The sequence below is a fragment of the Rhinoderma darwinii genome, chromosome 2 (genome assembly GCF_050947455.1).
Source record: "Rhinoderma darwinii isolate aRhiDar2 chromosome 2, aRhiDar2.hap1, whole genome shotgun sequence".
Taxonomy (NCBI): domain Eukaryota; kingdom Metazoa; phylum Chordata; class Amphibia; order Anura; family Rhinodermatidae; genus Rhinoderma; species Rhinoderma darwinii.
The window spans coordinates 448,726,039-448,744,900 of record NC_134688.1 but is presented as its reverse complement, the minus strand read 5'-3'; the positions used below and the strand labels follow the sequence as shown (position 1 = coordinate 448,744,900).

Here is an 18,862-nt window from a genome sequence, read left to right as displayed (position 1 = left end):
CCCCTTTAATGAAAGAAATCATTTTGAAGCTCAAGCTGCCATATGATTATTGAAATGTGCTCTTTTGGTTTACATATTGGCACATATTGCATCTGTTAACTCCACATCCAAAGAAGCTCCATTGTCAAAACCAAATTTTCCCTTGTACGCTACTCACAAAACAAATTGGTGACAACATTTCTCCCAAAGTTCTTCCCTTGTTATCAATACCATTGCATCAATTTTTTAAAACCTGATTTAATTGATCGTCTTTGAATAATATAGGTATATTTCTGTGAAAAATGCTCCTAATTTTGCTGCTATATGATGTTAAAAGGTTGGGGCAGGTGTTTATTCTATGGCAATTTTTTTCTTAAGAGTTACAAGTTTTAAACAGCTAAGACTTGTGTTTTCCTGCTAACGATTTTTGCTGCTCTATTTAGCATCCAAGCTTTGCGTCCTCTTTAGACAGTCTAGTATTGATTTTCTGGCATTTCTCGTGAAAAACCTTCTTACTAAAGCAGGCCCTTCTAGTCCTAATATATTCCCCCACAAGGATAGCCTTCACTGTGTGTACTGGGTGATAGCTTGAAGCGTTAGAAATGGTATTCCCTGCTTGCGGTTTGCAATATATTGAAGTATAGACCTTCTTCAAACTGTCATGCTCCTCTAGCTTTCAATAAAAAAATGCTAGGTCAACGAATAGTGGTATGGATGCCATGTCGAGCCCCCATAAAGTCATCAATGTAACCACCATACCACACAATACATTCACGATAGGGATTGTGTAAGGAAAAAATAAATAATAAGTTGACAATTCCTTTCATATAACAAACCATATAGGCTCTAGGTATAAGTATGGTATCGAGGATGACAAAAATGTTCTGATTTTGCTTTTTAGGTCTTGTCCACACGTAACGGAATTTCCGCTAAAACTAGCACACGTTCCACTGTGGAAAAACCGCACCATTTCCTGCCTATTTTACTGCAGAAAATGGTGCAGATTTTGCTGCGTTTTTCAGAGGAGATGTCACTATCTCACAGACTTGAAAAAAACGCAGCAAAATCTGCACCATTTTCTGCAGTAGGAATTGACATGCTGCGGAATGAAAAATACGCACAGCAGGTGAATTTCGGGATGGAACTTTTACGCAGCGTGTGGATGAGATTTGTTAAGTCTCACCCACTTTGCTGCTATTGTATTCCGCTGTATATTTTTTGTCCGCAATTCCGGACGGAAAATACGCAGCAATTCCGTTACATGTGGACAAGCCCTTAGAGGGTCAAGCCTTTAATATATGTTACCAGTTCTTTTACAGAATACTAAGGCCTTATGCACACGACCGTAGCCATGTGCACGGCCGTGATTTTCGGGTCGGCCGGCTGCGGACTGTCAGCCACGAGCCGCCCGCAAATCGTGGGCCATGCACATGGCCGCGGCTATTATTTTCAATGAGCACGGACCGCAGAAGACGGCTGTAATAAGACATGTCCGTTCTTTCTGCGGTCCGGGCTCCCGGGCCATGCATGGACCGTAAAAACTACGGTCGTGTGCATGGCCCCATAGAAATGAATGGGGCCGCAATTCTCCTTGGACGTTCGTGTGCATGGGGCCTAAGTGATAGCGTTGATATTCTCGGGATACTAACATATTGTGGTGCCAGTTGACAAGTAACAGACTACACATATTCATACTGCGCCTTAACAAACATTGCATAAAAAAAATATTTATTTTCATACTCTCTAAGGAATATTTTACAGTGGGAAAATCAATTTGTTATGGAGTTTCCCTTTAAATAATATTTATTGTAAATAGTATGCAGGGCAGGGATTTCACATGGCTTTGTTCTGTAAATATAACTGAAACTGAATCAGTGTTTGCATTTTATTTATTTTGACATGCGATTTTGTATTGCAATGAATTATTGACTGACTATGCTAAATGCTGAACTGTTGTAAGTGCAAGGCAGGCTCATGTGAACAGCTTGTAGAACATAACAAGGAACATTCATCCAAGAGTGAATTTTCTTTCAAGTGAGAAAAGATACAGAGTCATGCAGTGTGCTTCTATGCGACTGATTCATCAAAGTTTGTAATGTATCTCGCGGCTTAATGATTCAGCCCACATAATTACAATGCATGAAATCGATTTAGAGGATATTTATCAAGAAAAATAAATATTTCCTATGATTAATCTATTTTATAATTTGCCATCTTATTTTTTTATTGATAAAATCTGGCAAAATTTTCGCAAATTGCAGTTATACCAATCTATAGGTCCACATTTACAAGTATAATGGGGTTGTCTGGTATAGAAATCACATTTTCAAATACCCCATTAGGGTATTCTAAATTAAGGTTCCCCCGATTTAGGACTCTCATGTCCGTGCATGGACAGTTTGATTTTAGTGCACACTGTGTAATATTTTACTCCCCCTATGTTGGCGCTGCAGGAAAATGAAACACTTGCTGCTCTGTTATCTCACAGATTACGGCTGATCACTGGAGCAGCGGGACATCCTGTGATCAGCCTATTGTTGGGGAAACCTTCTAACAATAAAGGATTGTACAAAACAGATCATCACTTTAAACAGACAAGGACTATTCCACACCCAAGACAAGATAGTACTGTATAAGGACATAGTGGAGACATAGAAGATGAATCCTGGCCCCTACTTTGGGGGGAGCATTAGGCCTCCTATCCTATATAACATAACAGCAGCACTTCATTGAATCTATCTATCTATCTATCTATCTATCTATCTATCTATCTATCTATCTATCTATCTATCTATCTATCTATCTATCTATCTATCTATCTATCTATCATCTATCTATTCTTGCTTTTATAGTAGCAGCTGAGAACACTGCTACAAGGCTTAGTGGAAGTAGGAACCCATTGCTGAACATTAATTTTCTCCAGTGCCCAACCTCTATTCTTAAAGAATTAAACCTGTTGTTCAAAAAAGCATTGCAATCCCTCCTCCTTAGGCAGTCTAACCTGCATATTTAATAAGGATGTGTCACCAGATTTCACAATACAAACTGCATAGAACACATTGTAAAATAGATCTCTTAGACCTGATAAAGCTGGTGTACTTACTTTGAAAATCCATGTCAGAATGGCTGTATAATCCTTTCTCAAACTTGTCCTGCCTGATATTAAAATTAGCATTTTATTGTCCATATTGTGAAATCTGCTGTGAGATCCTCTCTAAGGTTTTTTTCCATCTTCTTTATGGCTTCTAATAATGTATTTATATTCCTTGCATGATTTCTGAATGAGAAAGATCTTACTTTTGTGATGTTTGCCCTGACTTTGGTGCGGTTTCTTGTTGTTCATACGTACCATAGTACTGTGCACAACCCTCTGAGACAGGTGTCTCCCAATTTCTGCACCCCTTCTCCTCTCACAGCATATACAGTAAAGAAAAAAAGAAAAAAAAAACATAGACAGAAGCTGCAGCTGCATTTATTGTATTACTTTAGATTTATTCTATGGGGACTGAACATTTACAGAAAGGCCGTAGGTAAGGAGAGAGGGACTACAGGTTCCTGAAAGGCAAACAAGATGCCAGGTAGACTTTAAACTGGCCTTGGTTATATAGCATTTCTATGGGACCCTTTCTCCTCACTTTGTTTCTTTGGATAGGATTATTTTATTTGTATATTGTAAATAATATTGTACTACAGATGTGTCAACCCTTACCTTTGCTGGAACTTGGTCAAGGTCTCTAAATGTCAAATTGAACACAATATCACAACATGCTAGTAAATCCCTTGACAGGCTGCAATCCACATCACAACATCTGGGTGGCCACACATAGACATATATCACATCTCATGACAAACTATCGGGAAAACATGTTTTCTTTCAAATCTGCTCACCTTGCACCTTGCACCACACCTCTCATGATATGTTGAGATAAGAGGAAAGGTAATAAAGGACACAGTTTAGTAGTGTAGTTTAGGTTTTGTGTCCATTTTTTTAAAGTTGACATTAAAAGTTAAGTTTTGACTGTGTATTCATCATAAGGACCAGAGGTGTATTCTCTGTGAATTCTGTGTTAAAATAAAACTTTTGACTATATCGTATATTGTATATTGGGTTTTTCAAAACCTATGAACTGTGTATGTGGTTGCAGCCAACTAAAAATCAAGTTTTTTCTAAAATTTTATTTTTGGCATAATGCAATCATATTTTACATTATTTTCAATAGCTTTCCCTCCTGATGAAAGAAGTCTTTGTTTTCATTTCCAGTGTTAAGAATGGTTTCAACATTAAACTTAATTTCACATCTTTTGAGACTAACAATTACATAGACGTTGTAAATATTTATGAAGGTATTGGACCTGACCGAATTTTAAGAGGTAAGTTCCGTACTTTTCATTTTTAAATTAAATGTCAAACAAAAGCTTCATATCTGAAATAGCATTATGTTAATAGTTTTCCTCTACAAGGTTTCATTGTACTGTTTTAAGCAGATATGAAGTAACATTGAAAGTTTATAGCAGAGGAAAATTACAAATCTCATAAGACTGTTTTTAAAACAGACTTTAAAATTAGTATAATATTAATATAATTACATAATTATCCAATAGTCTAAGAAATTGGGCCCAAGTCAGAAATGAAAGTGGGACTGCTTTTCTATGAACCTTTAGTGAAAGTTTATAACTTTATAAAGTGAAGATCCATTTCATTATTCTGCTTGAAATGAGACAGGGAGTGCACAGAAATCAAAGGGTGCTCAAACATTATTGAAAATAATGTCCACTGTAATTTTGGAATATTCAGAATTCATTTTTACACATACAGCTCCAATTCGCCTTTGCCTTTTACATGCTTACAGCATATTTATTTATACACCTACTAATATTGAACTAGTTAGCTCCCCCTATTTGGTCACTGCAGGAAAAATGCTGAGATTGTGTGTTGGAAGCCGGGGAAGCAGTTCAGTACCCTCTCTCTATAGGCACCATAGCAGTCACATGGTCTGCTTCTATGGAAGGTAAATCACTGAATACAAATAATATTTTATTGGAAATTTGCTAATTTTGCCTTTCCCTAATATAATCTTTAACTAATAATCCCTCTGCGTCATGTGCCGTACATGATGGCGCTGGCACTACGTGGTTAGTGCCAAGTAATGCAAATGTACGGCTCAGGGATGGTGCAAGCTCAAGAGTTGTGTCTGCCCAATCTGCAGTGGGTGCAGCTATATGTTACAGCTGACATTCTGCTGCAAGGACAGGGATCAGAGATAATTTTGTTCCCGCCCATTTAACCCCTTGTGACTACAGCATCTAAGTGGTTAAACAGAGGAATGGGGCTCTCTCTGTCACGCCATCAGTGCCCCCACTACGTGACCTTGGGGCACTGATGGGTTTCCATGGCATTCTGGGAAGTAATGAAGTTGTATGTACCCTAAAATGTACCCCAAACGTTCCATCAAAAACTCCCTAAAAAAAAATCCCCCATAAAGGTACATAGACGAAAAAATGTTCATATCTTAGCTCTTGAAATGTGGCCACACATAAGCAAATCATTTTATTAAAGAAGCGTTTTTATTGTACAAAAGTAGTAAAGCATAAAAAAACCAATATAAATTTGTTTTTGCCATAATCGTACTAACATACAAAATGCAGTTAATATGTCATTTATATCGCTTAGAAAATGACGTACAAAAAGAACCAAAAAACAATTGCAGAATTACCTCTTTTTTTTTTCTAATCCCAATAAAAAATAATAATAAAAGTTTTCAATTATATATGTATTCCAAAATGACATTATTCAAAAATCAAGTCATCCCACAAAAAAACAAGCCATCGTAGATCCATGGAAAAAGTAAAAATGATGGCTCTTGGAGTGCAGTGACGACAAAACAAAAACCAGTGTTCTCAAAGTCCAAAATAGCTGCGTCCTCAAGGGGTTAAAGGGGTTTTCCCACAATGTTTACTATACCATGCACCCACATAACTACACTTCTGTTCTGGGACTATGCAAGACAACAGAGGGAACAGCCTTAGGTCATTGGTCACGTCCATTGGTAATGGCTCCAAACAATAATTAAACATGGTGGCCACAACATGGGACTGTTCATAACATAGGTTCAAAATTTTGGTTAATGTCCATTACAATATTTATTGTAATATCCTGGAGTTATTTAATGCCATTCTCAACCACAGACTATCCCTTCAAAGACATTTGAAAACCTAAAAATATTATTAAAGTCCTGGATAGGACCCTCCTTTTTGCATGGAATAGACTATAATTTAATTTTACTATCATCATAACCAACCTAGAAAGCTAAGCCCTGAGCAGGAGTAATAAGAGACACGTTATTTATTTACATGAACCAACACCATAAAGTACATGTTCATGACAAAAAAAACGTAATGCCTATGAGAACATAATTTTATGTACTGTTAATTCTCTGATAGGTCATTTCTTTATGCGTGAAAACGTTTTAAATCCTGTAAGATTGCGGAAAGCAGTTATAAAATACTCACTCGGTGGTTAAAAAAACAAAACCTCTGGTGTGGTTATAGTTGGTGTTTTCCTCCCACTTAGATGCTTGTTGGAGATGTGAGGCCAGGGATGGCATAATGGGGTATGTTTGGTTAAGCTGTCCTAAAATTAAACCTTTATGGGGAAAAAATTAGGTTGCTGTTGAATTACCTCCGTGATGTTGACCTTTTGTTAACCCTGGAAATGGCCCTGATGTCCATGCTACCTGTCCCTGTAAAGATGGTGAAACGAAATATGCTCCGCCATTACTTGTTAGCAACTAGACTGATAATCCCTAGGGCGTGGAAGTCAGAACTTCCTCCAATGAGACTCCAATGGGCTGATGAACTTAGTCGCGTATGTTGTCTGAGAGTTTAAGGCACCGTTTATTTAGTGCAATTTCGCTGCAGCACATTACCATGAACATATTAGAAATGATCTTATAGGGGTCTGTGAAGTGATAGAGTCCTTTAAAGCTGATCTGTCACAAGAATATGCTGTCCCGTTTAGGGCGGATTCACACGAACGTGAATTGCGTCCGTGCAGGTCGCGTGGTTTTCACGCGGCTCGCATGGACCAATAGAAGTCTATGGGGCAGTACAGACAGTCCGTGCTTTTTGCGCAGCGTTTGTCCGCTGCATAAAAAGCGCGACATGTTCAATATCTCGGCGTATTTCGCGCATCACACACCCATTGAAGTCAATGGGTGCGTGAAAACCACGCAGGTCGCACGGAAGCACTTCCGTGCGAACTGCCTGTTTCGCGCCACAGCTGTCAAAAGGATGAATGTAAACAGAAAAGCACCACGTGCTTTTCTGGTTACAAACATCCAAATGGCGTGTCATAATGATGGGGGCTAAAAAATATTGGTATAGTTAGGAGTCCACTGTATTCATGAAAGGATCATCCGCCTATCCCCGCCACCCTCTACTCCTCTCACTACTGACTCACGGCTGATGTGTAACTGTATGTATACATGGCAGCCTTCAATCATTTAATGGTGAGAAGGTGTAAGGTGAGGCGAGGCAGGGGACTGCTTTCCTCATGAATACTGCAGACTCCTAATTATGAGTCCACTGTAAGGCACCATGGACACGACCGTATTTTCATTTATCCGTAAATACTGTCCGTAAATAGGGATTTGTAGTCATTCGTAACTTATCCGTAAATATGGTCCGTATTGCATCTATATTTGATCCGTATATATACAGATCTGTAAAAAAGGAGGGAGGCTGCAAATTATGTCACCAACATGTTGCATAGCAACACTTCAGTAAATATGGACGGTTTACGGATGCCCATCAGTAGCCGTCCGTATTTACTATAGCGCCCATAGGCTTCTATGGGAGAGTCCGTGCCATAATTACGGACAAGAATAGGACAGGTTATATCATTTTTTTCAGCACGGTCACCCATCAATAAAAATACTGAAAGGTGTCCGTGGCCAATAGAAATGAATGGACCCGCAATTACGGATAAAATATAGGGTCATGTGCATGGGGCCTAATTGTTGTGTGCTTCTATTAACCTAACGGCACAATATTTCTTAGGCCGTTTTGGCTAATAGTAGAGCGGACCGGTCCCCACACTATGCTGCTCGTAAACAGGGCAGCATATTCCAGTAACACATCCGCTTTAATATAAATCTTCCCAGTTATTTAGTGACAGACTCCCCAACCCCATATTGATATTTTAATTATGCTTTTAATTATGCTAATAATTTACTATTTTAGTTTGAGTGTGGTCCTAACCTCTGTATGAACTTTTGTGGCGGCCTTTTGTGCTTGTGACTTTTGTAAAACAGATATAATTAAAAAGAAGGCTGATGACAGGAGAGGATGAATCAAGCGCATACTCTATATTTACTGATTTTGTGTTTGTCATTTTAGCTTTCATTGGTCTGTAAATATATCCTTCTAATTTATCAAATAAATGCAAATCTACATCTAATCTAACAAACCCGGCTTTCCGCTTAGAATGTGACCTTGTTAAGCTTCGTTCACATTTGCGTTGGGGTTCTGATGTTCGACTACGCTATTGCTTCCGGCAAAACGACGGGTCTGTTGCACAACAGACACAAACGGAAACCATGGGCACCGGATCCGTCACCATTGAAATCAATGACACCGTTCTGACGGATAGCTCCGATGGAACGTCAGAATGGGACCCCAACGCAGATGTGAACGAAGCCTTACACTTTAGTTATATTATTAAATAACATAATAAATCTTAGCAGAATATAAAACATTAAAACCACCAATGTCTGCATGTTTCAGTTTACTGTATATGAAGTATTTGTGTTCACATTAATATTAATTAATTCACCTCAATGAAGAACTCTCACATGAATAAAGTGAATTCACCTCACAAAAGAGCAATGGTATATTTTATTTTTTAAATATACTACTGTACATGTAACAATTTGTGCAGAACCAGGGTTATATTTTATGGGGTCGGTATGAAAATGTAATTTGCAATATGTATAATGGGTTATTACTTGAAAATATGCATACGGTTAAAATAATTAGATTTTCCCTTATTATTAGTCATGGAAACATTAGCCCCTATATTAGTATATAGCAAATGTATATTTAAACATTCCTATAAATGGATATTCTATATATTTCCAGCATCGCTTTGGGGAACAAATCCTGGAAGTTTTCGCATTTTTTCAAATCAAGTCACCGTGGAGTTTAGGACTGATCTTATGTCTATTGGTCTTACTGGTTTTGAAGGAATGTATTCAGTGTTTGCCATCAGTGGTGTGACAAGTAAGTATTCCCATGGGTGAACTATGGCATGACAAATCTTAATAATAATTTACTGGCAGATCAGGCCAGTTGCCCAGGCCATTATTAGACACCCAAGCCTCATCTGTGCAGATGAGGTCACAGCACTACTGAAATCACTGAAATCACAACTAATACATATAGGATTTGCATAGGTCTTCAGGTAAACCTAAAGAATATCTTAAAGTAGAGATAATCTTAAAGATATCCAATTCCCATTGATCATCAGAAAGAAGGTTCTGTGCAGGAACTTAGCTGCAGTACCACACACAGCCACATGGCCATTATTGTCATATTTTGGAAAATCTACTTAAGCACTGCTACATCTGTATTAAAAATACAAAGCATAACTTGAGTTAAAAGTTCTGATATATTATACACACACATATCCAAAGTTTCAATTGATGGATGTCTGGGCTCTGTGTCCCCCTCTGTTGCTGGGACAAATCTGCTAAAGTACTAGACAAGCTGTCCATACACATTAGATAAATGGCGCCCGGTTCAGACGATTTCGGTGGGACCAGCCGACCATCTATTGTATATGGGGCTTCCCGTCTCTTCCCTGGTGGCAGATCTCTAGGAAGAGATCGATCGGGCAGTTGGATTTCAACATGTCCAATCTTTTTGCTTTTAGAGGAGATAAGCCGCCATCAGAGATGTCTGGCAATGGCCTACTCCTTTCCTGCTATTCTACATGCATGCATGGTCGAGTGGATCAGGAGCGGGGTGAGGATCGGGAGGAATTGCTATCTAGTGTGTATGAGCAGCCTTAAAATACACAGCAGCTTTGGTACATATCGCTTTTCTCATCTATTCTTGACGATGGCCAATAGACTTGCATAATTATCTCCTGGCTGTCAACAGCTCTCCAAAGAACAACCAATAGAAGCCGTCCCCTGAACCCCCACCGATGAAAACTTCTAATATATCTATATGATATGTCAGTTTTCTGAAAATGGAGGTACGTCTTAATTTTGTGGTAGAAAAATAAAACAATGGCATCTCTTCTGAAAGACGCAGGATACATTGTACTGTACTTTATACATTGTTGTTATTATTGTATTGTTTTTTTATGTTTTATTTCATGTTTGGAAAGTAAAGAGGATTTATAAAATGTTTTCCTTTTCTTTTTCCTTTGGTGTCTGGGTTTCGGAGTAGATAAAATGTGACAAAACTACAAAGCTTTTGTTGGGCTTTCATTAATACAAGTTTGCATTTGTTTTCAATTGCTTTGTAATCATAAGGGTTAATGGTCATGCAGTATAAAGACATTGTAGAATTTATAAAGACATAGTAGAATATTATACAGTAATGTTCCCCAGCGCCGGCCACCCACAAGCTTCACATTAGAACCTGTTGTTCTGGCATTTGCAACTCCTATTTCTAAAATAAGCTTGCCCTCACTTTGTTAAATTGCTTAGCACAGGAAAGTAAAACCACCTTCAAGTTTTCGGCATGTTTTCATTTATGTCTTCTTAACTAGCAACAAAGCCTGTTGTGTGAAAAAATACAACGGGCTCTAGAAAAATCTGCCCCCTAATATGCCCCATAATATGCCATCACTCTGCCACTTGTATGCCACCGCTCTGTCTCCTGTCATCGCTGTCCCTTGTATGCTACCACTCTGTCTCCTGGGTAACGCATTGTTTATAGAAATAAATAATGGTGGAATTATTATTATTGCAGCAGCTCATTCACTGTGTGTGTATGTATGTACTTGTATTATGTTGCTGTCTGTCTCTAGGAGTTGTTGTCATGCCCATAGCAACCAATCAGAGCTCAGCTTTGCTTTAATTAAATTGCTCTGGTAAAATGAAAGCTGTGCTGTGATTGGTTGTTATGGGCAACAAATACTTTTTCTTTTAGACAGTTTGGATACATTTTCTCACTAAAACACCACATTTATTAAGGGAACCTGTCACCAGCATGTTCACCACTAAACCCAATGTACCCGACCTGAGGGTGAAAATTCTTGTGACATGCTCCCTTTAGAATAGTCTATGCAGGGAGATGAGGGGCAGGCTGAGAAGTCGTGCCTCAGCAGTTACAGTTAGCACTATGTATGTCTGCTTCAACCTGCTACTGATTGGCTGAAGTGGTTACACCATGTGTCGTTGGTAACACTGCTTGTCCTTTATATATTAGGCTTCGTTCACATCTGCGTCGGGGTTTCATTCATGGGTAACATCAGACCTTTCCGTTAGGGGGCCCGTGAGCTGAAACTAAATGGAAACCATAGTTTTCAATGGTAATGACTCCATTGCTAATGGCTTCCATTTGTCTCCGTTCCGTAAGGTTTCCGTTCTTTTTGCGGAATCAATAGCATAGTCGACTATGCTATTAATTCCCCCAAAACAAATGGAAACCATTAGCAATGGAAGCATTACCATTAAAATCAATGGTAATGCAGACAGAAAGCTATGGTTTTAGTTTGGTTTCGGTTCAGGGGTTCCCGTGATGGAAAGGTCTGATGGAAGCCATGAACGGAACCCCGATGCAGATGTGAATGAAGCCGAAGTATGATGATTAGAATTTGGTAAGAAAATATTGTGTTTTCAATTGTAACAAAAAATTGTAAACATTTTGGGTAAGATTTATCAATATTGTCTTAAGATAATTATTTTATCATTTTATGTGATGGCAAAAATGGCACAAAGTGCACCAAATGAGTGAAAATGGGACAGACGGTATTACAAATTTGGCACAGCTAAATAGGAATTTTAGACACACACAACCTCATGGCTAGTGAACTTTACACCTGTATTATGAAAATCAAGTAAAATGTTTTTTTTGTTTCCTATTTCAGCACATTTTCCCTTAAATGGACACTAACTTTTCAAACAATTAATTTGAATCCAATAGTATACCTGATACAGATCGACTTTGTAATTTGCTTACTGTTAAAATGTAGTTGTTTTATCCATGCAAAATATGTGTGAAGTTAAGGGGGTTTTACACAGTACGATTATCAGGCAGACGAGCGTTCATAGAACGCTCATTGACGATAATTGCGCTGTGTAAACAGGGCAGCGATCAGCGGATGAACGAGCAAACGTTCGATCATCTGCTGGTTGTATCGTTTTAAAAAAGTGTAATGTTATCGTTGTCGGCAGCACATCTCCCTGTGTAAACAGGGAGACGCGCTGCCGACATGATAATAATGTATGGGGACGAGCGATCGGAATAACATCCGCTCGTCCCCATCCATAGATCCGTGTAACAGGAGCAAACGAGCGCCGATCAACGATGTCTCGTTGATCGGCACTCGCTGCACCGGACACTTATCGGCCAGTGTAAAAGGGACTTTACTGCCATTAGGTGTCTCCCTTTCTATAATCTGCTGTTCACCCCCTGTTGTCAAGCAAAGTCCGTCCCAATTTACAGAGGAGATGGACAGCAGTAAGTGGGGGTGTCTCTTCACTATCTGCCTATACAAGTCTATGGAAAAGGGAGGGCGAGCAGGAACAGCGAGCAGAGGAGAGTGAGCCATCAACAGACACGCTGCATACAAGTCTATGGAGAGGGGAGGGGTAGTAGGAGGAGGAGCAGAGAAAGGGATAGAGTGAGTCAGCAACAGACCTAATGCATACAAGTCTATGAAGGTGGGAGGGGTGAGAAGGGGGAGGAAGCAGGAGCAGAGTGAGAAAGACACAGACTGCTGGTAAGATTTTTGTCACCTCAGTGCTGGATTTCCAGCTACACTGCTCATTGCTTCTGTATAATCTAGTCCATATTGCTGCAGTATATATACAGTATATGCAAAAGATAGAAATAGAAGAGCAGGATTCTCCTCTTCTATGTGTGCTGTGTATAGAAGACATGACAGCACTAAGCATCTGCCTACTGGTTCAGAGACAACTGAGAATTAAAGATAGAACCTGCAGAGGGGCTAAATAACGCAGAATACAAGTAATGTTATTAAGGGCATAAATAATGGTATACCTCATGTACACACATATGATAGCCTATTCTGAAAAGCCATCTGAAAACTAGGTATGCTTTAAATAATGTCAAACATTTTGTTACTATAAGAAAGCCCTAAGAAAGACTAAGTACTAAAAAATAATTATATAAATACAAATATTAGAATACCTCATCTTAAAAAGGGAAATTTTGCATTTATCATAGGAGGGTTAAAGGCACCCATGGTCACAAATGGGATAAAAGATGACAGTGGGCGTCTAACCCCCGGGATCTCTAGCATTCTGCAAAAAGAAGGGGCTTCAACGCACTCCAGGGCATTGTGGCCTTTTCAATGTTTATCCATTGACATTGATGCATCTGAACATATGGCTGTGACTCCAAAAAGTAATGTGGGGGCAGCAGCGTTTCAGTCAGCCCAATGTCCCCTTCATTCTGCTGATCGGTGGGGGTCCCAGATGTTAAACCTCTACCAATCACACAATGGAGGCCTATTGTAACAATAGCCCATCAATGTCTATTTCTGGAAAACCCCTTTGAAGGTAGCCTTACACACCCCTCACCAAAAGAAGAATATTATTAATATTATCATTACAAATTCTATTAATTTCTTAGATACATCCTTTATAGGTGTATCTAAAGAATAGCTGGCGGAGGGATCTGCCCTAGCGCTGGAGAGTTCCTCTAGCTTGGCCTGGGTTTAGGGTATTTAGATACACGGCTAGGTCACCAAACAAAATTCTTATGCCAACTGCAGGCGTGAAGTATAATTTTTTTAGAACTTTTTCTTAAACAATAAAAATAATGCTCAGTTTTTATCATGTTTTTATCATTGACTGTAGGTAAAGCAGAAGAACATTGTCACGTGCTGTTATGAGTCTAAATCCAATTTAACATTATAGTGCAAAAGAGTGAGGGTAAATGGAAGCCAAATCTCCCACTGGCTGTGGCCATAACACAATTTTTATGGCCGTGAAAGCTGATTATCCTTTGATATCCAATTCATATACATTGCAAATTGAGAACAGCATTTTCGGCCAGCATTCATCCTTGCAGCAACAACATTTTAAGTGCTTACAAGGCAAAACTTTATAGTCGCAGTTGAGATTTATCAAAAGTCACTTAAATTGGAGTTATGGCCTTTAGTTTTTTTTTCTTTTATTTATGTTTATTTAAAATTGCTCAAGTCTCAACTCTGCTGAGGCGATATTACGCTGCTATATGATTCCATGTGATAAAACTATATTGTGGAGTTAATAGAAATTCGAGTTTCAACCTTTTTATATAGTGGGGCACTAAAGTTGGTATTGGTATACCATCAGTTATCCTCTTTATTGCTCCTAAAGTGCTTTTAAAACAAATACAGCGCCATAGATTTATTTCAAGGAATAGCATTACTGGTGAAATATACGTGCTTCCATGAAAGGTTAAAATAAACACAATTCTGCAGAGAGCAAATTTTTTGCTCTCGATAGTAACTACTTCTTACTCCGTTTTATTAGGTATTGTATTGTTATAAATATATCCATATTTACTACTCTGTAGTTTTAGAGTCCCAATTTAAGGCTGATGTCTTAGTCAAGCATGGATTGTCATCGCAACAAAGGAATATGTCACAAAATCCCACTGTAGGCTTTAATCACAGATGCAAATCAATGTACGGTATTTTCAGTGTAGTTTGTAAAGAAACTAGTTTAGACTTTGATTACTTTATAAAGTTTAGAGATTGCTGAAGAGAGACATTGTTCATACAGAACTGAAGTTAGGGAAAGGAAAAACTTGGTTGAACTTTTGGTTGACTCAAAAATCTATTATCGAGTGCCTACAGATCAAGTTGAGTTGAGTGTAGCTTTAAAGTGTAACTATACGTTTGAAAAACTTCTGACATGTCATAGTGACGTGTCAGAAGTTTTGATTGGTGGGGGTCCGAGCCCTGACACCCCCACCAATCACTCAAACTAAGCGGCAGAAGCGCTCATGTGAGCGTTCAGTCGCTGCGTTTCTGTTCGTCTCTCAACGGAAAGCCGATGTATCAGAGTACGGGTTCATAGACTTTATATTGAGCTCGTACTCCGATAGACGAATTTCCGGTAAAAGCCGAACAGACACAAAGCGGCTGAGCGCTCACACGAGCGCTTCTGATGCTTCGTTTGAGCGATTGGTGGGGGTCTCAGTGCTTGGACCCCCACCAATCAAAACTTCTGACATGTCACTATGACATGTTAGAAGTTTGTCAAAAATGTAGTTACCCTTTAAAGGGTTGTCCCACGAAGAATATTGTTTAAAGTTGAATCCAGTCCCAAATGATGAAATTTTTTTGTATTTACACTTATTTTTTTTTAATTGTTTATATTGCCATATATTCCTGGTGTAATGTTAGCATAGCATCACCTGCAGTTTCTATTCAATAAGTTGTCTGTGTCCACCTTAGTAAAGGTGGACACGCATGCTCAGTCTTGCTTCTCTTTCTGCTCCATTGGATATGCGGAGGGATCCCTGGTGTGGTGAGCCGGCTGACTCTGAAGCTTCAGTGTCTTCTCTGCTTGTCAGAGGAGATGCTGAGCATGAGCAATTGCAGTAACACTGTCCCACTCTCTTTTTACTTGCTCAGCATATAAGCATTTTTTTTAAATAAGTGTAATACGAAAAATGGCCATAATTTGGGGCTGGATTTAATAACATACAATATTCTTCATAAAATAACCCCTTTAAGCTAGGTTTGCAACATGTTTGGGGTGAACACTCTGCATATACTGTATGTAAGTAAAATCTCCCAATGTATACGTCTTCTGTGCCCATCGACTTTCTTTAGCCTGACGTAGGGGTCCTTTTGATATATGTTTGGTCTGTTTATGTTGCCTTAACTGTATTAAAAAACGAAGCAAAATACAACTGTAACCAACAAAAAAATTTTTTATGGAAATTAATTGTAGATGTTTGCAACTGTAAAGACATACAGTTGCATACATCTGGCTATATGTTCGGGGGAATATTAAGCTTTCACCTAACATAAACGCAGTGTGAATTTAGTCTAATTTTGTCCTTTGGCATTCCTCAATGTTATCCCATGATGAGTAATGTGTGGTTTTCCAAAGGACTGCAGGTGACCCTACATTATTATCTTAGCAGGATGCAAACGCAATGCATTACCAAAGAGATAAAGGAGAAATTCAGCTCTGCTACGTACAGTTTAGAGATAATATTTACATTTGAATATCAAAGTACATGTTTTGCTCATAATCTAATTTGGCCTATTAACCGCATCCCACATCATTATGTACATGTATGAATGTGTGTATGTATGAATGTATGTACAGTATGTATGAATGTATGTATGAACGTATGAATGTATGTATGTACAATATGTATGTATGAACGTATGTATGTATGTATGAACGTACGTACGTACGTACGTACGTACGTACGTACGTACGTACAGTATGTATGAATGTATGTTTCTATGTATGTACACTATGTATGTATGTATGTATGTATGTATACCCATATATGTGTATGTATTTATGTACAGTATGTATGTATGAATGTGTGTACAGTATGTATGTATGTACACTATGTATGTATGTATGCCCGTATGTATGTATGTATGTATGTATTTATTTATGTACAGTATGTATGTATATATGTATGTATGTATGTACAATATGCACGTATGTATGAATGTATATATGTACAGAATGTATGTATGTATGTATGAATGTATGTGCAATATCTATGTATGTCCGTATGTATGTATGTATGTATGTATGTATGTACAAAATGTATGTATGTATGCATGTATGTATGTCCGTATGTGATAGTGGGCTCGCTGTAGCAGGTGTTTTGCTCACAAGCCCAGCTGTGGGAGAGGAGCTGTGGTTGATTGCCACTCTTTCATCTAATATTTTCAATTGCGGTTGTTTAACCCCTTTGGCACAGTGATCGGTAATGATCGACCTGCTGTAAAAAGAAGAGGAATCCTTTTTTGAACAACGATTGCCACTGGCAAATATACATTGGCTGAGTGAGGCCTAACAAAAATCCCCATGTCTCCTGTGCTGCTTTCTAGGTATGCCCTTGCAGGCTCCCTGTCCATTGTATTGCCACTCCTATTGTTGTGTTCTCTAGGATATATAACCTCTAATTGCGACTTTAGATATTAATCTACTCTGGTTTAAGCCATTAATAGAAAGCAGTATACTATACTAAACAGTGCCGGCACCACCATACACTGCAAAAATAGTACAGTGTCTAAGTAGCAGTGCCACAAACTCCCTCTTAGGCCTTATTCGCACGACTGTGTTCGTTCCATGATATACGGACCGCATGTGGACCACATTTCCCGGACCGAACACAGTTCAGGGAGCCGGGAAATACTGAAAACATTACTATACCTAAATGGAGGACACCAAACAGTTCCCTAGAAGATCACTGGTAAATAACCCTTCATAGTGATGTACGGGCTCTATCGGGAACCGGGCCACAGGCCCATGGTAAGCATGGTGGTAACGGTGAACCCGCTGAATATGCAACACAACCTATGACTTGGAGTCTGACACACGAAAAGGTAAATTTAAAACAATGAAAGTTTATTGATCAAATTAAAATAAACACATATGTTAAAACATAGAGATGATAACCACAAAGGAAAAATGGACAACCAGAACATGTGTCACAGAGCAGCACTGTGTGAACAGGCTGAGCACACCTATGTTGAGTAGCAATACATAATACAGAGGTGATATGCAAACAGCCACTGTGTATAAATACAAAGTGCTGGGAGATTAATGCATCAAAGATGTGTACACTTTGTCGTTTCTCTTCTTAATATATCTAGGACAACAGTCCATGCACAGTTACAGAGAATAACAAGACATCTATGCACATCATGGTGTGTGAGAAAAAACTCTTACCCATCTCCCGGTTGATGTGACTGGCGTCCACCCCAGTCACATCAACCGGGAGATGGGTAAGAGTTTTTTCTCACACACCATGATGTGCATAGATGTCTTGTTATTCTCTGTAACTGTGCATGGACTGTTGTCCTAGATATATTAAGAAGAGAAACGACAAAGTGTACACATCTTTGATGCATTAATCTCCCAGCACTTTGTATTTATACACAGTGGCTGTTTGCATATCACCTCTGTATTATGTATTGCTACTCAACATAGGTGTGCTCAGCCTGTTCACACAGTGCTGCTCTGTGACACATGTTCTGGTTGTCCATTTTTCCTTTGTGGTTATCATCTCTATGTTTTAACATATGTGTTTATTTTAATTTGATCAATAAACTTTCATTGTTTTAAATTTACCTTTTCGTGTGTCAGACTCCAATACTGAAAACATGTTTCAGTACAGGACAGTATTCCCACGGGAAGGCCGGGACGCTAGCGTCATATATAACTATGATGCTAAGAGCCCGGCTCCTTGAACTGTGCTCGGTCCGGGAAATAGGGCCGACATGCGGTCCGTATATCATGGAACGAACACGGTCATGTGTATGAGGCCTTGTAAACCATAATACAGTGTTTAAATAATACAAACCGTGACCAAATAACAGATCCATATACAAAGTGATCCAATAACACTCCTATACAATTTCTTATTAATACTACTAAACACTTAATATTGAGATACATGATGGTGACAAGCTTTGGATGACAGG

The 18,862-nt window shown here is 38.7% G+C and overlaps 1 protein-coding gene across 1 annotated transcript in view; it reads left to right on the top strand.

The window, feature by feature from the left end:
- Window positions 1-18,862, top strand: part of TMPRSS15 (transmembrane serine protease 15) — a 259,431-nt gene that overhangs the window by 101,563 nt on the left and 139,006 nt on the right. The window contains exons 9-10 of the mRNA XM_075851216.1: window positions 4,241-4,350; window positions 9,118-9,258. Coding sequence (XP_075707331.1) covers window positions 4,241-4,350; window positions 9,118-9,258 — 251 coding nt within the window. The remainder of the gene's footprint in view (window positions 1-4,240; window positions 4,351-9,117; window positions 9,259-18,862) is intronic.